We start from the raw sequence: 23,450 nt of genomic DNA on the forward strand, positions 1-23,450 counted from the left end.
TGGCTTTTATTTATTTATTTGACATATTTGTATACCACGCCCCAGACCAAAGTCTCAGTGTGGTTCACAACAACAAGACATTAAAATCAATTAAATGCTAAAAACAGTTTAAAACAAATTAATAACAAAATTTAAAAAGTTAAATTTCTGCTCAATCGAGGATAGTGAAGACTGCATGAGAACGTGATGACTGAATGTTCATAGCCATCCGGGAGTTGTGGCCCCACGCCAGACAGTGGACAGCGTCTTGGGCACAAGTCGTTTCTTTTTCTGCTAGTCCCACAATCTGAAGGAAGAGAAGAGGAGAAAAGGGCTGCTTTGCTTTCCCTCAAGGTCCACTCTTCCTTTACTACATGTCTGGGGAAGAAGCCACCACAAAACACCTACAGAAGATGACATCTTTGTCTCAGTGCCCCCCTCTAATCAAGGCCATCCAGATTAATTGCATAATTTTACTACATACTCCAGCCATTTATAGCACGGCAGCCCCACACTCTCATCTCACTAAAGGTTGAAGGAGAGGCCTCTGCTTTGAGGAGGGAAAACAAGGCTGCAATTCTAGGCACCTCCAGGGGAGGATGTCCTCTTGTACTCCATGAGATTTACTTCCGAGCTAGACCTGCTCAGGACTGCACAGAAAGCCAGCTCAGCAACTACTATCCATGGCCTCCATTATTCCCACATCAGGGTCCTTTTGGGGCCAGAAGGCAGGATATTTATTTATTTTTCATATGTTTATACCACCTGATATGTATATCTAATTCTAACCAAAAATGCAACCAATAACCAAAAATGCAACCAATAACCAAAAATGCAACCAATAACCAAAAATGCAGAAATTGCAACTCACGCTCATTAATTTTCTAATTAGCAAACTATGACATGCCTGAAAATCATAACTTGGCCCTCCTTGCTTTCATAGATGCAAATTGGTCTATGATGCTATCAAAGTTAGTTTTGTCTGTTTCCTCTCTCTCTATGCTCAGCAAAGCAAGATCAGAGTCTGCCTTGACCCATGTCAAGAGTCTGCCTTGACCCATGGAAGCTCTCAGATAGGAAAGTATCAGCTTTAACTTGCTGAATAATCTTTCACAGCTAGCAACGGAAACTGCAATGGTCAGCATGATCTGTATAGCAATGCAGAGGTTGGGGAAGATGGCGTCATCTCCATATTGAACTATAAATTCAAGAAGCTGTTCCGGTCTTGCTACTCTCATGTCGGTCCGTGCTGCTAGCAACATTCTGCAGTCCAAAATCTCATCATATAGCTCCACATCAACATCAGTGCTGTACATTTGGCAAAAAATTTCACAGTTCTTCTTTAGGTTCTCTCTGTCAGCACTGTAGCACAGTCCCTCGATATCGAGAAGGAACCTAAACTTGGCATCAGTGTGATGCAGGCGAGTGAACCTTTCGTCCAGTTCTCTGTGAAGATGGTCGAGTGTTCCCTTCATGACTCTTTCCATCTCCTCCCTAGCTGTTAACCCAGCGTCTCTTGATTTCTCACCAGCCATTCGTTTTTTCCGTCTCGGACATCTTTCAAAGTCAACATCCCATTCTTGACAGAGACCAAATCCTACGTTGAGTGCCTCACTGACCAGCACTTCTCTCTCACCATCCAAACGATCCTGGAGGCCTTTCAAATCCACAGCAGCATAGTGGAAGTTCATGCTAGGATCCTGCAGCCTCTTTTGAACACGGTCAATTCGAATGAGGATCTTATTCCAAAAACCTAGTAGAGTCAGAAAATCATAAGTCAACAAGTGGTTGCGCAGCTGCCTTGCATCAGTTCTGGTTTCAATGTTCTCATCTTCATCATCTGTCATGTCCAGAAGAACTTGAAGTATCTCCTCCAGGTGGTTGTTGACTGGCTTCACTGCTTCCGTCCTTGAACTCCACCTGGTTTCAGACTCTGACTTAACAGACACAGGCATGGCGTTTCTGAGTTTTTGCCAGCGCTGTGTTGAGCGAGAAAAAAACACGTAGATGGCATCAATGGTTCCAAAAAAATGTCACCATCATCACATCCTCTTTGGCTGCATGTACACCCACCAAGTTAAGTGAATGATTGTCGCAATTTACAAACACTGCCAGGTTGTTTTTCTCACGTATCCGTTTGGCAACACCACTTCTGTGTCCAGCCATCACAGCAGCATTGTCATAGCACTGTGACTGACAATCTTGCAGCTCCATTCCGTCCTTCTCTAACTTTTTCAAGATGTCTTCAGTCAAGCTCTCAGCAGCCTTCCGGCTTAACTGGGTAAAACCAAGGAAGGACTCTCTCACATGGACTGTATTCCTCATAATCAATTTGTACGTATCTAACTACTTGTGACATCTGCTCATGGTGTGCCAGGTCAGGAGTCGAGTTGAACATGAGGCCATAGTATTTTGCTTTGCGAATGCCTCTCAGTAGACTCTTGCGAACAGTGGATGCCATCAGGTGGATGAATTCATTCTGGACTGCCAGTGAGAGATAAGAGGGGGATCCAGGATGACTTTCCACATGGGTCAGGTGTTCTTTCATGACTGGGTCACAAGTAGCCATTAGTTTTACTAAGCCAAGGAAATTTCCTACATTGGCATCATCCTTGTCTAGCTGAAGTGACTCCCTATGTCCTCACAAAGCCAGGTTCTGAGTTGTAAGGTATTTGATGCAGTTAAGGATTCTTGTCAAGATTTCGCGCCACCTCTGCTTCTCCTTCTCAATCTGTGACCGAAGTTCCACATCAATGAGTCCTCTGTTTCCAGCTATATTTCTTTCCATTTCTTTCCACTGTGCAAGGCACTCCCAATGATTCTTGGCATTCGCATGAACAGCAATCCTTTCAGGTGCTTTCCAGTGGTTGAATCCACTTTCCTGCTCCAATGTTGACTGATGGTCTGATCAGGAAAAGACAGCAGAAGCAAAATGCTGACTTCTTAGAAGGGGAATAGACCAGCCATTTGCGAGTCACCTCCTCACTTCCCAATCTCTTCCTGAACCAAGTCTTGTTCATTGCACGGTTATTAGTTGGTAGGAAAGGCCCCTCAGAGTTCTGGAAATACTTTGAACCCAGCTTTATTATTTCTGTTCTCAGCGTGTCAGGCAGAACCGGTCTTCCAGTATCCTTGTCAAACTGCAGAAGTCCAATGTCATGCCGATCAATCAAGCCTAACAGTTAGAGGCTCTTGGTCAGCATCCGGTTCACTACACGTAGTGTCCTCCTCCTCGGGTTCAGTCTCACTCTCATCAGTAGACTCGACATCACCACCACCAGCTTCCCCTCCTGTCACATCCACACTCTGTGGCAGCCTCTTCATCTGACTGGACTTCCTCCTCCACTTGTGGCGGATGTGCACTTGATCCACCTTCATCTGACTGGACGTCCTCCTCCACTTGTGGCGGATGTGCACTTGATCCACCTTCATCTGACTGGACATCCTCCTCCACTTGTGGCGGATGTGCACTTGATCCACCTTCGGATTCCGAAAACACTGGAGCAGGTGCTGGCGACTGTGGAAGGTGGTGTGGAGCTACTTGTTCCGGCCCTTGTAAAGAATGGCATGAAGAACCTGCTCGACCTCTTGGCTTCCTCTGCCTCCAACCTCCGCCTCTTCCGTCCTTCAGCTCCACTTGCCTTCTTCCGTGGCATCATGATGTTCTAATCTATAAGGGAATTTGTTCATTATGTCGACATCCCACTCTTCCTCCAAGGAGCCCAGAGCACCCCCACACCTATGTCTGCATTTGACACCCCTGGTTACACAATAATGCTTTCCAGTATACTGGAATTCTTGAGAGCCAGCACACCCCGACACCTGTTTCTGTATTGAAGTCAGGGCGTAGCAAGGTTGTATTGTGCCCAGAGACAAGATTTTAAATTCCTCCCCCGCCATCACTGAAGCTCAGCTCATGAAGTAAAGAAATATTAAATAGAACATCATCCTAAATTATTTTTTTAAAGGTTTATTAAATTGTGGATGATGCAAGTCAATTAATAGTACTAGAGAAAGACATGATTGAAGTGTTTCAATTAATTCATTTACAATAAATTGCATTTGACTTAGAAATGTTTCTAATTGCATTTGACTTAGAAATGTTTGCTTTACTTACATTAGAAGGCTTGTTACTAAGTGCTGGTTGGTTGTGCCTGCAGTTCTTCCAGTCAGCAGAGGTGCTATTATTGTTTTTTGAGAGAAAATAGTATTTAGAAAGAGTGTCTGGCAAGGGAAATCAAAAGTTTCCAACATTTTTTCTTCCCAGTCAGAGAGGAAGGGAGGGGCGCTCGGAGGATGGGCTGGAGGAGGAGAACGTCTGTGTCTGGCGCTCCTTTCTCCAACATGCCCCCTGGATCCAGACATTTTGGAAATAGTTCGCAGTGCCCTCCAGCTCTTGCGACAGCGAAGGCTGCTGTTTCCCCCGTCACCTGAGTGACATCCTTCCCACCAGCCAGCCGGTCAGGACGGAGCTAGACACAGCCGTACGTGCTGCCGGCCCTCCCCGAGCTCTCATCTCCTCCAACTCCGAGCGCCTATCCATTCGCTCCTTTCGCCCCCCGAGCAGCTCGCTGGCCCTCCCCGCCCCACAGAAACCGACCAACGTTGGCCGGGAGAGCAGAGAGGACAAGATTTCGCATTCGCCCGCCCACCGTTCCTTGGAAGAATAAAACTCCGCTCCGAATCCCCCCTCGAGTGTTTTGCACGCAACCTTTAAGGTTGAGCAAGGAGGAGGAGAGCCCCGCATGAGCCTGGCAGAGGCGGGGATGGGAGCCTCTGCTGAGCAGAGACAGACAAGCGCAATGCCCCCCAGGCCCACCCAAGTTAACACAGTAAATTTCAAATATATTAAAGAGATCATCACACACACACCTTGTCCATGCTTTATTGCATTGTGATGAGGCAGGCAGTCCTCCTCCTTTTGAATCCTTCCTCCGCTCCTTGTCCAATGTGCGCACACACAGACACAGCCCTAGGCAGCAGCAACACAAACGCTCTAGTCCGACTCCCACCCTGCCTCGTGGTCGCTGATGCACGCAAGACAAAGTCCATGTGCAGGTGGCGAGCTCTCCTCCCAGACACACATGCACGGCGTGTCCTCCTCCCGACTGGTGGCGGGGCAGGGAGTGAGCAGATGTGACAAAGAAGAAAGAGACAAAGAGAGGTCCATTGCGTTGCCGACGCCGAAGCAGCAGCAGGCAGCCACTGCAAACTTTAGGCGCCCAGAGCCAAAGCCAAGCAATGGGGGGGGGGGGCGGGACCGGGACCAGGGGGCAGCGCCACCCACACGCGGACTGTGCGCGGCTGCGGACTGCTCTTTGCAGACTGCTGCTGTGCTCAATTAAAAATATTTTCGGGAAAGGCAGGGGATCTGTGGGGGCACTTTTTGGCACCCCCTACCAGGTGGCACCCAGGACACGTGCCCTGCCTGCCCCCCCCCCATAGTTACGCCCCTTGTTTGGTAGGCAGATTCATTCCCAGGGCACGTGTAGGCATGCTAAATGTATCAGTGATTTCTACCTCAAAATAGGAGAACTTCACAGAGAACTGCCACTCTGTCTTCTCTCTCACCTCCTGGAAGAGCAGCTCAATCACCTGAGGGATGATTCCCACAGTGGGATGGGATCGTTGTCTTTGCTGACTGTGTAGGCCCATCCCATGGAATATGTTTTCCTGGAGCCCATCTGCCCGTAAGCCAAGACAGTAGCATTGCACCCTGTGGAATTAAGGCCACAAAAGCAGGACCATTAGCAGTCTTCCATCAATTTTGCAGAATTTAAAGACAACCAATCATTTCACGTACAAGGGAGTTTTAAAAATGAGTTTCTTGTGAACTGATTTGCAAAGACTTATTTTGAAGCAATTGTACAAAAATAGACTTTTGGTGGGGGAGCCTGTTACAAGCACAAAGCAAAATAAAATAGTGATCTTTAAAAGGGGAAACATGCCAAGAGAACCATTTTCTCATATTTTGCTATTTAAGCCATTCTGAGAACTCTGTTGCTAAAAAAGCAGCATATAAATATCTTTAATAAGGGGGGGGGGAGAGAAAGAAACCCACACACAGAGACCAGATTAGAGCTATAAGCAGTGTATCTTCAGAAACAAAAACAGATTCCCACTCCCCCATTCTTTTTCAAAGCTTTTAATATTTTTGCACCAACTAGTTTCCTCACAACAAGGTATACTGTTGGGATGGGGAGGGTTTTTCTTACAAGTTTACACTAGAAGTTTTGGCATACCTTGAAAATGTGTTTTTTTTCCCCCCAAGCTTAAAACTCACTCTCACACGCACAGGATAGGACTTCTCTCACATGTAAAACACAAACAGGGTTCATGGGGATGGGGAGAGAGTGAGCAACACAGTAGCTTGACCAAGGGGAACAAATCACACACAAATCAAACAAACAGCAAAGGGTTGGTTGTTTTTTTTAACAAAATGTGCGACTTTCCTCTTTGGAGGGAGCCCAACAGCCCACTTCCTGGGCTCAGCAGTTCCATACAGATTCCAAGCGGGGCAGGAGCATAAGACGCCAGCAAAACCAATAGGGCTGGGAGAAAAGTTCACCTTCTTTTTCTCTGCTACTGCAGATCTGCAAGAAGCTCAACATTCATTCACAGAGGGTGCAACTGCACCCTTGCACACACACACACACCCCGCTTGGATCCACCCCTGGAGCACATAGTGGGAGGACATCACTCACAAGACGCCAGCAAAACCAATAGGGCTGGGAGAAAAGTTCACCCTCTTTTTCTCTGCTACTGCAGATCTGCAAGAAACTCAACATTCATTCACAGGGGGTGCAACTGCACCCTTGCACACACACACACACACGCTTGGATCCACCCTGGAGCACATAGTGGGAGGACATCACTCTATTGCAGACGGTAGAAGGCAGTTTCCCCAAGCTCAGGGTTTCATGGCTGACTGTGCCAAGACACGTGGCCCCTACAAAGTAACCATCTAACATGCTCCACAAAGCTTTTTGCCAACGATCTAACAGAACTGTTAATATTTCACCACGAGAGGCAAGGATGCGTCTCTGGCCATAGCAATTTCACCCATCTATATATTTAATTCTCCTGGGTGAGCCTTGGAATGTGCGTCCCGGCGCCCAGCTGATTGGCTGAGGTGCACCCAGGAGAATTGGTGCCTGCCAGAGACTGGGGCAGAAGGTGGGGGAAGAGCGCACAGATGCTCTGTGCGGGGTCGGCTAGTTCCTTTTAATTCCAGTAAGTTCCTTTGTGTATACTGGAGCTACAACTGTTCTCTTCCAGTGAGAAAAAGTAGGACTTTATACAATGGACATTCAGCAGTTAGCTAAAGTGTGTTTTACACAACTCCTTTAGAAGGATGGGGAAAAGCCAAACTCTAAGAAAAGAGAGCAGCTGGGGCAGAATCAGAGTCCTAAACCTTGTATCTGACTGGCAAAGTTAAATCAGATGCCTTTCCAGTTACTTATACATACCACATGCCAAGGACCACCAATACAAGCCTCTGCAGAATCTCTTTTCTGACTTAGGAAGCAGCTGCTTGCTAAGCCATCACGTGGTTCTACTGCAGAAGATAATTCACTCAACCCCTCAACTATTACTTCCTGACCTCAAAACACCCCTACATAAGAAATGAAACATGTATAAGATACTTGGTTGTTTATCTGCTCCCTCCCCCAGGTCATTAGATTCTGATTTATGTCTTCAAAATGCTGCTGGCATTTTCTCACCTGTCATCTTACCTGGTACAAGGTAAGAGATTAAGTTGAGAGAGAAAAACAAACCGCATGAGGAGAAAGAAGAGGAGATATCGATATCGGCACAAATCACTAACTGTTCTAATAGTTTCAGCAAAGTATCAAGATGATGGTTTTCCTGCACTTTGCACCCCTCTGTAACTGCCTAGTGCAAAGCTATCGGCTTTCTACAGACAGAAGCCTTTAAAAGGTGTAAAATACATAGAAAATGTAGCTTACATCCCACCTTCCTTTTAAAGTTGTATACGTGGGGCTCCTAGGAGGTCCCTCAGCCAGGCACTGACCACATCTAAATCTGCTTAGCTTCATTAAGATATCACATTTATTATTTATTATTCTTGTTTACACAGTCAGACAGGTGTTATTGACTGGTTTGTTTTTATCCAGACATCGAGTCCTTCCCAAGGACCTGGGATGGCTGAATTTTATCATAAATACTGTTGGTTATTATAGATATCGTCACAAAATATAGGCTGTTCCCAGTAAAGTTGCTTTTTGTAATTGGCTGATGGTGATTTCTGTGGCCCCTATGGTGTCGAGGTGCTCTTCAAGTTTTTTTGGAATTGCACCTAGGGTGCCAATTACCACTGGGATTATTTTGGTCTTTTTCTGCCACAGCCTTTCAATTTCAATTTGTAGATCTTTGTATTTGGTGATTTTTTTCTATTTCTTTTTCTTCTATTCTGCTATCCCCTGGTATTGCTATGTCGATTATTTTGACTTGTTTTTCTTCCTTCTCGACTACAGTTATATCTGGTGTATTGTGTGGCAGATGTTTGTCTGTTTGTAGTCAGAAGTCCCATAATATTTTTGCATCTTCATTTTCTACAACTTTTTCAATTTTATGGTCCCACCAATTTTTGGCTACAGGTAGCTTGTATTTTTTTGCAGATGTTCCAGTGTATCATCCCTGCTACCTTGTCATGCCTTTTTTTTTTTTTAAGGGGTGTGCATTTTGGAATTTTCTTGTTTCGATTTGTATCCTAATCGAAACACCCCCGTTTTGTTTTGTACCCAAATTTTCCGAATCCGGATCAATTTGGATTTTTAAAAAGCGTCCCAGGGAAAAAAGAGTGGGTGGTGGTGGTAGTGTCCAATGGGTGGAAGCTACCACCCAAATTTCAAAGGAATTAGGCAAAGGGCTGATTTTTTGTGAATTTTTAAAGTTTACACATCTTTAAAAATTTTCCCATAGGGAATAATGGGGATTCCAGCAAATGTATCGCTTCAAATCAAGGGGAAAGGGATGACCGAGAGTGGAGTGTGGTGGGTGGTAGTGCCCAATGGGGGCAAGGAAACTTCCAGAATTATCTCAAAAGAATTAGGAACATAGGAAACTGCCATATACTGAGTCAGACCATTGGTCTATCTAGCTCAGTATTGTCTTCACAGACTGGCAGCGGCTTCTCCAAGGCTGCAGGCAGGAATCTCTCTCAGCCCTATCTTGGAGAAGCCAGGGAGGGAACTTGAAACCTTCTGCTCTTCCCAGAGCGGCTTCATCCCCTGAGGGGAATATCTTGCAGTGCTCACACATCAAGTCTCCCATTCATATGCAACCAGGGCAGATCCTGCTTAGCTATAGAGACAAGTCATGCTCAGCCACAAGACCAGTTCTCCTCTCCATTGGGCAAAGGGCTGATCTTTTGTGAATTGTTGAAGTTTACGTGTCTTTTAAGATTTCTCCCATAGGGAATAATGGAGGTTTCAGCAGCCCCATAATTCCACTTGGGGGGCAATGGGGTTTCCCAGAGCAAGGGGTTGTGTAGTGCACATAGGGTGCCAACCACCTCCATACCCACAAGCCTGTGGGGTACTGGGTTTTGTGTTTCTGAGGTGTTCATTGTAGATTCTCTGGTAGCATATGAGATTTTCAATAACAAACCATGAATCCACTCTCATATGCTACCAGAGAATCTACACTCAGAACACCACAGAAACAACAGAACCAAGCACCCCATGGGTTAGCAACCCTTCCCCTGGCCAATGTGGGGTTAGTAAAGAGTGACAAGAAGCAAAAGAGCCAATGGGGAACAAGGAGGGATTGTCAGCAGGTCAGCCCATGATTTAGGTCACCGATCAGAAGGCTGGAAAATTCAAAGAGATGTCAAACACAAAATGGAGACTGACTCAGAGATCATTACAAAATGGAGGTCCGAAACAACAAAATGTTTTGTAGCCAAAACAGGGACGTTTTGTTTACAAAACTTTTGGATCTGGGAAATGGGTGTTTTGTTTTGTCTACAAAACACCCGAAACAGGCTGTTTTGGGTACAAAACGTTTTGTATCCGAAACGTTTCGCACATCCCTACCTTTGTTTGTAGTCAGTCTGTGCGATCTTTTTACAACACCTGATTAGGTGGTCCACTGTTTCATCTGCTTCTTTACAAAGGCAGCACTTGCTGTTTGTTGTGGATTTTTCTACTTTTGCTCTTATTGCATTTGTTCTTAGTGCCTGTTCTTGTGCAGCCAGTATTAAACCCTCTGTTTCTTTCTTCAAGTAACCAGCCATTGCCAGGTCTTGGTGATGTCTGATTTTCCATTTATATTGTGCAAATATTGACCATGCAGGGGCTTATTTCTCCATTATTATTTTTACTTTATTATTATTACATTTATATCCCACTCTTCCTCCAAGGAGCCCAGAGCGGTGTACTACATACTTGAGTTTCTCTTTCACAACAACCCTGTGAAGTAGGTTAGGCTAAGAGAGAAGTGACTGGCCCAGAGTCACCCAGCTAGTTTCATGGCTGAATGGGGATTTGAACTCGGGTCTCCCTGGTCCTAGTCCAGCACTCTAACCACTACACCACACTGGCCTTCAGACCATGCTTATCCCCCACCCCCAGAGCAGGACTCCTCTGCCTTCAACATGTGAGAGTAGAAGAGGGAATTTGCAAGGTGCAGCTCATCATTTGCAGGTGAAAAAAGCTACACATGCCAAACTATTAAAGGCACAGGAGTCCTGCCTTACTTTAGGGCCAAAATTCAGTGGTAGAGCATAAGGTTCTATGTACAATGCCTGGGATCTCCGGGGAAGGAGGCACCTCCTGTTTGAAGCACTGGAGAACTGTCAGCAGTCAGTAGATTGTCTAGACTAGGGGTTGCCAATACTGGCTCCCCAGATGTTGGACTACGACTCCCATCACCCCCTGCTAAAGGTCATTAACCTCAGGCAGCAGATTAGTGGGGTACCAACAGGGTGGCAAGATGCAAACCCTGTGAGCAACACAAAAGGAAGAAAAGGCAGATGCTAGCAACCTTCCTTCCTTCCCCCCACCCCACCGACACCATTTTGCAAGGCTTGGTTTTGTGGTCTGGCTCCCACAGAGATGAAGCAAGGCAACTTTCTGCACCCCATCCCAGGCACTGTAATACCTTGGGCGATCCACATATAAACAAATGTAATCCTAGCAACATGAGTGTTCACATGATGCACTTCTTACAGGAAATGACTGCAGAGGAAGGATAGATGTGAAATACGAAGACTACCCCCCTACCAGCAACACAAGGTCCCAAGTTGGGGGGTGAACAGGAAAAAAATCCTAATTGTTTGAGATTGGAGCCAGTCTCTGGTAGAACATAGTCAAGATAAGAACTCACAGCTGCTGTATTATACCAAGAGGACCTTCAAAAGCACAAGTGACACCCTGAAAAAGGAAAAATCCTTTGGGCCCAGCTCCAGCCTACAAGCAGCCTAATACAGTATAGCTCAAGATACAGCACAACAACTTCCCTGTCCTAGTATACAATTAAACTGGGATTAGCAAACATGATTCAGGCTGCAGTCCTAAACACACTTGAGTCCTACTGAACTCCGTTGAGTTTTTAAAAAACGTGTTGAGTATTGTACTGCAGAAATCAGGGTTATTGTTGTTTTTTAAAGATACTTCTATAAACCTGGCTTTAGGTTTAGTGTCACAATACCATTTTGTTACTAAACAACAACCAGCTTATTTTATACTACAAAGAAAGCCTCTTTTCTTGCTCTGTAGTAGTTCAAGAAAATGTTTTTTCTTAAGCTAAACAATAGAATGCCATAGAAACCAGACACACTATTCAGAAAGGAACTTCTCCTGTGTGTATCTCAGCTAGTCTCTTATTTTACTACTTTTGTTTAACCTAGCCCAATTAGCTGCATGACAGGGAAACAGCACTGCTATTACTATAATGAAATATATAGGAGTACTTGTAAAAGATAAAGAACACATTTAAGAAAAAACTAATAACTTACCTTATATAAATGCAGCAAACTTGCTGAAATGAAGGCTGCTAAAGCAGCATTCCTTATATAAGCAGAAACCTATCCAAGTATCAGCTGTATCTTATCAACATTTGATTGTAATTTCCCTCTTTACCACTCTGGTCAAGTGTTAAAGGGGAAAGTAAAGTTTGCTTTCCTCTGGGTGGAGACTAACACTTGCTTTTTTTACAGACCATCCTAGGCACTTCTACGTGGAAGCATAGCTCATTTGGTTCATTTACTCCCAAGCATGTGTGTATAAGTTGCAGCCTTTATGAAGGCTTTATGCATATAATGTTTTGAATACATATAAATGAAGTAAATGAGGCCCCTGAAATTATTTGGGTGCTGCTAGAAATGAGTGATGACAAGCTTGCAAGGTGCAAGAAGGCCCCGATCCTGTTAAGTTCCACATGAGTCTCCAATTCATGAGGAATCCATAGGAGTTTTCTTGCCAGGGGTGGGGTTGCATAGGCCTGTGACTAGTCCTACTTATTTCAGCTAATCCGGTTTCATATTGGTTTGTTTTGCCTCCTGTGCTTTTAATAATTGCATGGCAGGCATTCATTAAACAGGAGAAGCAGTTTCTGGCATTGCATCTCTATACGAAAGTTGCTTCTCCAGGTTCACCAATGCAGCAGCTGCCTCCCTTGAAGATCGGTAGCCTGATCTTCCAAAGGGAAGACCACCCTAGCCCCAATCATCAGCCATAGAAGAAGCACCCTTCCTGCCATAAAGCACTCTCTTCTGCTCCAGCTGGCAGCTGCCTCTTGATAGCAGAGCTGAAGGAAAGCACCCTCAACCATTGATTAGAGGACTGAGGGCCCCAGAGAAGTTGCATCCCAAAGTAAAATCTAGGCCAGGGGCAAACCAGCCTAGTCCCAGCTCTCAGCCACCAGGGAGCCCACTTCCCCCAACCCTGCTAGAAAAAAGTCTCCACTGCTCTCTGCCAACTGCCTGAGGACCTCCTTTTCAGCAACGCTGAAAAGAAGCACCCTCTGGCCTCTGCCATTGAATTAAGGCCTGCTAGGTTGTGCATGTATTGTTGCTAGACTCACTCCGTTAGACATTTGGTGTGCTTCACTGCATCTCTCCAGACCAGAAACATAGCCATCTTCTTAGCCCATTTGGAAATGGAGTTTGGGCCTGCTGCATTCCTGAGATGACAGGTTGTTCTGATTAGGCACTTCCTTGGCGCCCTCAGGTCAGTAAACAACTGGTATAGGACCTTTGCTAAGCAGGGTCCACCCTGGTTTGCATTTGAATAGGAGACTACATGTGTGAGCACTGCAAGATATTCCCCTGAGGCAGGCCTGCTCAACTTAGGCCCCGCAACTGTTCTTGAACTACAGTTCCCAGAATCCCCAGCCACAGTGGCCAATATCCAGGGATTATGGGAGTTGTAGGCCAACATCTGCTGGAGGGCCGAAGTTGAGCAGCCCTGCCCTGAGGGAATGGAGCCACTCTCGGAAGAGCAGATGGTCCCAAGTTCGCTCTCTGGCTTCTCCAAGATAGGGCTGAGGGAGATTCCTGCCTGTAACCTTGGAGAAGCCGCTACCAGACATAAGAACATAAGAACAACCCTGCTGGATCAGGCCCACAGCTCATCTAGTCCAGCATCCTGTTTCGCACAGTGGCCCACCAGATACCACTGGAAGCCACAGGCAGGAGTTGAGGGCATGCCCTCTCTCCTGCTGTTGCTCCCCTGCAACTGGTACTCAGAGGCATCCTGCCTTTGAGGCTGGAAGTGGCCTGTAGCCCTCCGACTAGTAGCCGATGATAGACCTCTCCTCCATGAAGTTATCCAATCCCTTCTTAAAGCCATCCAGGTTGGGCTGTTATTTGCATGATCCCTTATTCTAGGATTGAGAAGAGTTGGACTTTACTAGGGATTCATTTCCCCCCTCTTTAACTCCCTTTTAAATTCTGATTCCTTCCTTCCACCAATAAATTATTCATAGAGTATAAGGGAGTGTTGCCCCCAGAGAACGTAGTGTGGAATTGACCCACCACTGCCCCCAATTACAGAGTTTCACTGTTGAATTCTGCTTTAGTTTAACAAATCTGGAAAAACTTCCACCCTTTTGTCCCATGTTGGTATCACTAGGGCAGGGCTGCACACCTTCTGCTCTCCAGCTGTTCTTGGGCTATCCCTCCCATCAGCCCCAGCCCGGGCGGCCAATAGGCAGGGCTGATGGAAGTTGTAGTCCAACATCTGCAACCAGGTTGAAGTTGTGCAGCCTTGCACTAGAGTGTGTCTGTATGCCCCCTAATCTCCAAACTGACAGAATCCACTTTGAAGGTTATTTATTATGAATTTATTTTATTTTTTACATTTATATCCCGCTCTTCCTCCAAGGAGCCCAGAGCGGTGTACTACATACTTGAGTTTCTCCCCACAACAACCCTGTGAACTAGGTTAGGCTGAGAAAGAAGTAACTGGCCCAGATTCACTCAGCTAGTATCATGGCTGAATGGGGATTTGAACCCGGGTCTCCCCAGTCCTAGTCCAGCACTCTAGCCACTACACCACGCTGGCTTCCAGTTGAAGGCTTCCCAGTCCTATCTCCACAATATCCCCTGCGCACTGCCTAGAGCTTTCTATATTAGGTGGTATATAAATCCAATAAATAAAATAATATTAGAAATATCCCACTATCTTCCCAGAGAGGAGGAAAGTATGCAAAAGTCCTGTTTCCTGGATCTAATTGCCAGGACTTCGCCAGTGATGGATGGAAGCATTTGTTCTTCTCTGGCCCCTTTACTTGTTCCCACCCCAGCTCCAGTGATGGATGATCTCTTAGAAGGATAAGGACACCTTATCTAGTGACAAGACTGGCCCCTCTTTCCTCCAGGGCTACTGAGTCACTAAGCCTGTGGTGATGATGTCGGCAGAACAGGCTCTTGACATGAACACAGGAGAGGGGAAACTCTTAAAAGGTTGGGCTCTGCTACAGCCTCTCTGGGTGACCTTGAATTATCCCTCATCCATGCTATAAACCCTGCAGGTGAGCAGTCATATCTGATGTATTGTTTCTGCTGCTCTTGGCAAGAGTTAAGTGCTTAACCTTATTTAGGCTTCACAGCAGTTCAGAAAGGATAGTCCCTGCTATTGCTATTTTTGTCTGGTGTTTTTTCCCTCCTCGTGAGGTTTTTCCATATTATCCTCCTAATGGCCCTGTGTGGCAGGCCCTACATTGGAGAGACTGCAACTTGCCCAAGGCTACCCAGTAAGTTTCACAGCTGAGCAAGGATTTTAATAGAAGTCTCACTAGTATGATTTGTTCTGTTATCATGGAACAGTTCTTAAAAATATTGGGATTTGTGTCTCTACTTGCTTTGATAGCTTTTCATAAGCACCCAAGCCTAAAAGAAAAGGGAACTATGGCAGGTGCAACTTGTCATGCAATGAGGAGAAAAGCTGCAGCTGCTCAAATCTCCTCTTCTACACAAGCTATAAAGGCTACCCACTTTTGCATCTGGTCCACACTCTCACTTAAGTATTTGGTGTCAGAGGTTGAGAATGGGTTTTCAGTAACTGGCTTTTAGAAGAAGATTATTCAAGTTGTTGTCATCATTTATTGCTGCATTTCTAATTGTTTCCTGCTGCATTTAGCTATCAGGGTGGTTTTCCACCAGCTCATGTTAGGGATGTGCACAATCCTGTTATGGGCCTCCAAACAGGTTTGATCAGCCAGTGGTTGGAGGGGGGGGACACCTTTTAAGGGTGGGGGGAGGATGCATTTATTCCCCCCCGCTGCTGTGTTTCCCCTGCTGGTGCTCTCTTAACTGGTCCAGTGGGTCAGCAGTGTATCTCCCTGCCACCCCGTTCCCTTCTCAGTCCAGAAGGGACCAGAAGGACCCCATGCATGTGCACGTCGGACATGCAATGTGCATGCACACACACCGACGCGCACATGCATGCAGGTACTTCCGGACAAGGAGGGAAGGGGGTGGCAGGGAAGTACGCTGCTGCCCTGCTGGACCAGTTTTTTAAAGTGTGCCGGTAGGGGAAACACAGTCGGGGGGGAGGTGCACCCTCCATCGCCCTTAAAGGTGCACCCCCCCATCTTTGAACCGGCCCCCACCGGTTCTGTGCACATCCCTAGCTCATGTGCTAAACCTACCTATAGTGATGCCACAGTAGTGTTCGTCTTCAAGGTGCTGCAGAAAATTGTTCCAGCTGTCACTTCAGGCTTCATCTGTCCCTAGGCTTGCTTGGGCCTTGTAACTTGTTTTCAGGGCTAGTCTGGAATACCTGAAGCAAAAACAAAAATGAAAGTGCACCCCTGAACATGTGAAGAGTGCCTTGCAAGTACATTCTGCAGGTGAGAAGCTTTCCAGTTCTAGACCTGTTGCAGAAGAAAGTCATGGGCCGCTCAAATGTTTAGCTACTATAGCCTATTGGCAAGAAATTGAGCTACCAGATCAAAAAATCTCCAGGCCTCTGCCCTGAATTTACAAAGTGGCTTTAAGCAAGCTACTCTCTCTCAACCTCTGTCTGCAATATGAGGATAACACCAGCCTACCATATAGGGTTGTTGTAAGGGTTACAGGATATTGAGGCGCTTCACACGATTGGTGTGAAGCACCGGAGGGGGTTCAGCAGGGAGAGCGGGCTTAGCTCACTCTCCCCACAGACGATCAAAAGGCAGCCCTGGGCGGCCATATTGGCCGTCCACATGACTGCTGGCTCCGTCACAGAGCCTGCGGGGATCAGGGGCCATGCGACCCCTGGAAGTTCCAGGAGAGACCCCCGAGCGGGGGAAGCTGCTTGCAGCCTCCCAGTCAGGGGTCTACTCGTGTGTCGCCACGAGCTGTGGCAACACACAAGCAAAAGGATGAGGTTAACAGAGTGCTTGCTCCATTAACCTCGTCTAAGGAGAGGGGTAATTAGGCGGGCTAGCCACCTTGGGAGCACCAGGCTCTCGTGCGAGCCTGGTGGTTCCCACAATCCCTGAAAAGCGAGCTAAGCTCCCTTAGCCCACTTTTCAGTAATCATGAGAATAACTTCACTGTATGTGAAGTGCTTAGAATACAGAGAAGCACTGTATAACTTTCTTAATACTTTCACGCACTACTATGGAGCCACAAGCAGCCCCATGCATATCCAGAATTAGGTGACAAATTACCTAGACAGGGAGTGTGACTGCTAGGCATTTCATTTATTTTAGAAGTATAAGCACTGCCGTCAGCTTCTCAGGGTTTAGGATGACAAGTCACAGCCCAGAGATGGAAAAGTACCAGGCACCTGGAGGGAAGCACAATCCCATCAGCTTGTGTTAATATCTCTTTAACTGGGGCTCTTCAGATGCCATCAGATCAGGGTGGAAACATGTTGGAGGAAGACAGAGGCGGTGAACTGAAACTTCTGTGTGAGCACAAACAAGGGAATATCCAGGAGCCAGGAGGGAGGTGTCCAGATGTCTCTTCAACATCCTCATTACCCATCCTGGCCAACTAGATAACTGCATTTTGCACCAACATTGATTGACTGTTAAGTATCCACAGGCTGCTGGTCCTAAGATGGTTTCCAAGATGGATGTTGAGAGTGAATCTAACCTATAGGGACACCAAGGGCTAGTGTATACAAGTAGAACACATTTTTTGTAGTTTTTCTTGAACGGTCTCACTTCCAGCTGCAAGTCGGGTGTTACATGTTTGATGGTTCCCCACAAAAAGTTCCCTTCACATAGCAAACTAGTCAGGCTGAATTCTGCTCCCTGTTCGTCATCAAAGACTCTTGAGAAAACTTAGCAGTCACGAGATAAGGGGACAAGTACATGTGTGGATTGCTAACTGGTTGAAGGACAGGAAACAGAGGGTAGGTATAAATGAAGAATTTTCACAATGGAGGGAAGTAAGAAGTGGGGTCCTCCAAGGATCCATACTGGGACTGGTGCTTTTTAATTTATTCATAAATGATCTAGAAGTTGGGATAAGCAGCGAAGTGGCCAAATTTGCAGATAACACTAAACTATATAGGGTAATGAAATCCACAACAGATCTCTCCAAACTGGGTGAGTGGGTGACAAAATGGCAAATGCGGTTCAGTGTAAGCAAGTGTAAAGTGATGCACATTGGGGCAAAAAACACCAACTTCACATATACACTGATGGGATCTGAGCTGTTGGTAACTGACCGGGAGAGGGATCTTGGGGTCATGGTGGACAGCTCGTTGAAAGTGTCAACTCAATGTGTGGCAGCTGTGAAAAAGGCTAATTCCATGCTAGGAATCATTCATTGCAGCTCCATGCAATCACCTCAGCAAGGCCATAGCCACGCCTCTGACCCACAAGCAGTATTCACCTGAAGGGGCCATATAAACATTTAGATTTACTGCTTGCTTGCAGAATGTTTAGACCACCCTTCCAAAGGACTATCAAGATGGCATACAGTCGGGAATATAATACAGTAACCACCCAATAAAATCCTCTGGCAGAGATGTATGTACAATGAGCATTGTGCATACATTGGGAATGTACAAGCATTGTACAGTCTCACAAGCATTGGGAACAAGTTCCAAGTATAAGCCCTGGCGTACATTAAACCCTTGATGAGTGGCACCCTTATAACAACTCACCCTCCAGGGGTGACTCTTCCATGAGGCTAGGTGAGGCAGCTGCCTCAGGCAGCAGATTAGTGGGGCACCAGTGAGGTGCAAAATGCCCTTCTGTCCCTTGCTTTGGGGGGGAGATGGGGAAGGGGAGGAGAGTGTGTAAACAAGGGAGCACCATTTGCTGCCCTGCACAGAGCCCTTGAGCTGCTCCTGTTCGCCTCGCAACTTTTTTCTTTGCCTGGCCGTCTCGCTAGCTAGACATTTTTAAGCTAATCACGAGAGCTCTGAAACAAATCAATTTGGCAGTTTTCTCCTCCTTCCCTTTTGTTATGCAAACCATTCTGATGAATGTCAGCCCATCTCCACCGTCCTTGGAAAACTGTCCTGATAGCAAGAAATCATACCAAGTTGCCAGTGGCAAGCTAACACAGGAGGATGTTTTCCCAGGAGTGAGACTGAAGAAGGGGGAGCAGATTTATCGCTTGCGATGGAAGCATCTTCTCCATCCTGCTTGGCCTCATTTAGTGGTGCGGAAAACAAAGGATATGAGGTTCTGGAGCTTGCGAGTCAGATCACGTGGCGGCTGGGACGGAGCAGCAGCATGCTTCGCTGCAATGAACCGCAGGTCTCTGTGCTGCAGCATGCCCCGTTCCAGGGGGCAGGTCATGGATTCTGATGCTGTCAGCCCAATTCGTGCCTATTAATAGCCGTCAGCAAATCCTCTAGAGCTGCATGCCAGAAGGCCCGGAGCCATTCTTCTGCGGCTTAGGGTTGCCGGATCAAACAGAGAGAAATCTTCTCTTTAAGATTAAAAGAGGATGTACAGAATGGTGTGGAGAAATATGTTCTGAAAGTCTAAGGGAATGGGGGCATCCTAGAACAAGGTGTGTCTTGTAAAAGAGGAGATGCAGTCTCACCCAAGAGTACAATTTGTTCCCCTTTCACAGAGCAATTAAAGCGGTTCGGGAAAGCCTTATGGGTAGCAAGCTCCAGAGAATGCAAAGAGCCTTTCCAAACAATAAAAAAGAAAAGAAAAATGCTCTATTAGTGGTGGCATTCATCCAGTATTACTATGCAAAATTCTGTCTGCATACAATTGACTGGGAGTAGCTTTGCTGCAGAAGGAACAGTCATTATACATGAGAGAGCTTGTTCAGTGCTTAACAGGCTAGAGAGTGCCCAACCATGCCAGAAACGAAATAAAAGAATATGAATAAATGTTTGGAAATGGGAGGGCATTGCTGCAGAGGAAGCAATAGCCTTGTGGTTCTGGCTTTGTGTTGCATGCTATCTAATAATCTGTTATGTCACGTTATTTAGACATTTGTCCCCATGGGGATCGGGTGGAGTCAGAAAGAAAGGCTTATCCTAACATCCAGATTAATTCTTATGGGCTGTTTTGCAGGGGACCCAGATGACATGCTGCATGTCTCATACATTTGTTGTACAATCTGCAAGACAGTCCATTAGACTCCAATGTCTTTTCATGCCACATTTATTCTAATTTGCTAATGGAAGGGGGAAACCTCCCATGAGGAAGAAAAGGCATAGATGGACCATTGAGATAAGGTGGCAAGATAAGGTGGTGAAAGAGCGAAAGACAGAAATGGTGGTGGAGAAAGAGATTGATGAGACAGTGGTGTGACGGGCACGGACACAGAGATGGAAAAGAGAGAAAGATATAGGTGAGATGGTTGTGGACACGAAGGAAACCAGACTACTGCATATTCTGCTAAACATATAATTTAGCCCCATGTTTGTGTGTGTGATTTAAACATTACATAGAAGATGAAGGTGGGTGGGGGGTTAAGGTTGGGACTGTGGGAAAGGGGCAATTGACTTTTTTTGTACCACACCATTGTGCCAATGCAAACTGTGCCCCTGAAAATGCTATTAGTCCTGAGAGGGAAGCTTCCATTAGCACCTCCTGGGATTAATAGTAGTTTCAGGGAGAAACTACTGTTTGCACTAATTTTCATTGGGACTGTGGCATGGTGCAAAAAGGTTAAATACCTTTTTTCGCTTACCCCCATTTAGATTACTGCCTCCCCTATTACAGCTGCTATTTAGCTTTTTAAAAAGCAAAAGCTCTGGACCAAACCGATCTTTAACATATGGTGTAGTTTGACCTCAAAGTGAAGCACAACCACAGGGGCATAGCAAGGTTGTAGTGGGCCCAGAGATAAGGTTTTTAAATGGGCCCGCCCTCACTGAAGCTCAGCTCATGAAGTAAAGAAATCTTAAATGAGGCTGAATAGTGGTATCAAAAAGCATAGTAATTATATATATAACACCTATGTGCCACAATAGAACATCATCCTAAATTATTTTTAAAAGGGTTTTGTAAATTATGGACGATGCAGTCATTTAATGGTCCTAGAGAAAGACAAGCTGTTCTGGTAACTCCAGGGCTTAACACTCACATCAGTTTTGGAGGATGAATACAACTGAAGGAAGCCTGGGCGGGTGTGTGGATGGGGGAGTCAGTCATGTGACTTGCCTCTGGGGGGCCCCCCAAGGCAGTGGCCCCCCAGACAACTGTTTCCCCTTGCCCTATTATAGTTACGCCCCTACACAACCAGCACTGTGCTAGACTGTGGTCTTATTGTGCAATAACACAATAGTCTGGGAAGCTATTTATTTCAAACTTTTTCCAACCTGTTCAAAATCTAATCTTTTTCTCCCAAGCCTCAATCTATAGACCCACATGTGTGATTTCCAAGAATGTCATATGCATCCCCCAAGAAGTTGTAAGAGCTCCTTGCTTTACTTAAAAGGTCACTGACTCCCATTAATCCATGGGTCCTGCTGTACATAGCTCATGCCCCAACACTGACCAACACTCTAACACAGTTGCAATACTTTATTGTATAAAGCTCAAAGAAAACAATATTTTAAGTTATTATCTCTCCTGAGCCTGTTGTTCTTTGAAAGAGCAGCTGCAGGGAGCCTGATTCAGATTGGGCCCACAGAGCATGGGGAGGAGAGTCTGGGGTCCTGCACCATTTTCCTCGCAAAAATCATGCTCCCTGAGAGATTTGCCCCTGGAGGTGCCACAGCAGGAAATGGCACTTTCCAGGAGTATTTCCAGAAAGGGCTTTTAGCTCACTTCTCCTCTAGAATGGATTCACCGATCAGCCAGATTTACCCCAAAGTCCCTGCAAGCTATTGGGGAGCACTCCAGACACAATTCGGGTTTTCGTTGCACTTTAGAGCATAGCCCAATTTATGTTGGGGGTAAAAAAAAATCCACTTTTTGTGTTGGTTTGGGGGGCAAATTTGAACTCGCAGTATAGCCTTGCAGTTAAACCCGCAGTAAAGCCTGCAGTTTGGAAATGCTCCAGGACACATAAGCAGCTTCAGGAGTTGATTTTCAGTGGCAACAGTGGGGGGAAGGTCAGACTCAGACCCCCTTCCCCATGCACTGCAGTCCCATTCTGAATCAGGCATCCCCCACCCCACCCGCCACAGTCAGCTGCTGTTTCCAGTACAAACAAACATGGGGAAGATGATCATGTGTTTAACATGCAGTCCAGTTTGCCCCGAAGACATAACTTCTAACATGATGGTGAGAGGATTTTTGTAGCAGGGCGGAATCATCAGGAAAGAACAGATAACTAGGACCAGGGAAAGGGCAGGGTGAAGGAAAGGCATTGATTGATTGATTAAGTGCCGTCAAGTCAGTGCCAACTCTTAGCGACCACATAGATAGATTCTCTTCAGGATGATCTGTCTTCAACTTCGCCTTTAAGGACTCTCAGAGGTGCTGTCATAATCAAGTCCATCCAACTTGCTGCTGGTCATCCTTTCCTTCAACATTTCCCGGCATTATGGACTTCTCAAGGGAGCTGGGTTTTCGCACAATGTGTCCGAAGTATGATACTGTAGTTTGAGCCTGGTCATTTGTGCCTCGAGTGAAAATTCTGGATTGATTTGTTCCACGATCCATTTGTTTGTTTTCCTGGCTGTCCATGGTATCTGAGAAAGTCTTCTCCAGCACCAAAGTTCAAAAGCATCAATACTTTTTCTATCCTGCTTCTTCAAAGTCCAGCTTTCGCATCCATAGAGTGTCATGGGAAAAACCCATGGAATGGCTACAGGGTTGACAACTATGGAAATAATGGAGGCGGGAATTCTAGACTGGGACCTGAAGCATCAGAAGCACAGGGATGCAGTTCGTTCCCCTTGTATGTTTACTGTCCTCACCCTTGCTCAGGCTCACGAGTCTTATACATGTGTGCACCTAATTTGTGCATGTCCTGAGCAGGGACACAAATCAGTTCTGGGGTGCAGGGGTTACTCTTTTGAAGCTGAGGAAATTCTTCCCTTCTGCAGCCAGCTCTGACCATCCGGGAAAGTAGGCAGATATCCATCTGGTAGATTAGCCCAACCCGCCAAGCATGTGAGTAACTTCAGATCAGGTCCAGTGGTGAAGCATCACTGCAAAGTGCCCCAGGAGGGCAAACAGGAGGCCAGGGCTTTTCAGAAGTGTTTTTTTACTAGGATAAAAGTCATCATGATAACCAGCTTGTGAATATTCGCTGTCAGGACAGCTAGAATGGAAGGAGGGGACAGAGAAAGTGAAGGCTGTGCCTACGGGAAGAGGTGGGCTAGCAGGGTGGAGAGTAAAAAGTCAAGCCTTCACTGCAAAGCTGAGAGAATGAGGAATAAAGGAAGAGGGGAAGAGGGAAATAGCCATTGATACCTTTCCTATTCTGCTGGGGAGAGATGGGAATCTCAAAGAGGGAGGAGGTCAGGGGTTCCATGACTGGGTTTGGATCCTCAGGTGCCAGGAGCTTTCCCAGACAACAGGCTTTAAAGTGGGTTTTCTGCAAGGCTTTACTGCGCGTTCGAAGTTGCCCAAAAAAACCCAATGCAAAAAGTGGATTTTTTTTAAAAACCCAGATAAAAATCAGGCTA

The 23,450-nt window shown here is 46.1% G+C and overlaps 1 protein-coding gene and 1 long non-coding RNA gene across 8 annotated transcripts in view; one reads left to right on the forward strand and one right to left on the reverse strand.

Moving 5' to 3' along the window:
* On the reverse strand, positions 1-14,124 carry LOC128330414 (uncharacterized). 7 transcript variants are annotated; one of them, XM_053263284.1, is made up of 6 exons: positions 14,094-14,124; positions 5,500-5,695; positions 4,852-5,087; positions 4,097-4,160; positions 3,406-3,649; positions 1-3,351 (listed from the first exon to the last, which is right to left on the reverse strand). In XM_053263284.1, the coding sequence occupies exon 6, from the start codon at positions 1,932-1,934 to the stop codon at positions 894-896; it is 1,041 nt and encodes a 346-aa protein (XP_053119259.1). In that variant the 5' UTR covers positions 1,935-3,351; positions 3,406-3,649; positions 4,097-4,160; positions 4,852-5,087; positions 5,500-5,695; positions 14,094-14,124; the 3' UTR covers positions 1-893. The 7 variants fall into 7 exon arrangements, with proteins under 7 accessions (XP_053119259.1, XP_053119261.1, XP_053119255.1 ...); XM_053263286.1 differs by lacking the exon at positions 14,094-14,124 and adding an exon at positions 13,030-13,285 and having other exon boundaries at positions 4,852-4,951; positions 5,551-5,695; XM_053263280.1 differs by lacking the exon at positions 14,094-14,124 and adding an exon at positions 13,030-13,285 and having other exon boundaries at positions 5,551-5,695.
* The window catches only part of LOC128330418 (uncharacterized), a 19,696-nt gene continuing 9,180 nt past the window's right edge, over positions 12,935-23,450 (forward strand). Inside the window, exon 1 of the long non-coding RNA XR_008310077.1 lies at positions 12,935-13,175. This is a non-coding gene — a long non-coding RNA (uncharacterized LOC128330418). The remainder of the gene's footprint in view (positions 13,176-23,450) is intronic.

The sequence above is a fragment of the Hemicordylus capensis genome, chromosome 6 (assembly GCF_027244095.1).
Source record: "Hemicordylus capensis ecotype Gifberg chromosome 6, rHemCap1.1.pri, whole genome shotgun sequence".
Taxonomy (NCBI): Eukaryota; Metazoa; Chordata; class Lepidosauria; order Squamata; family Cordylidae; genus Hemicordylus; species Hemicordylus capensis.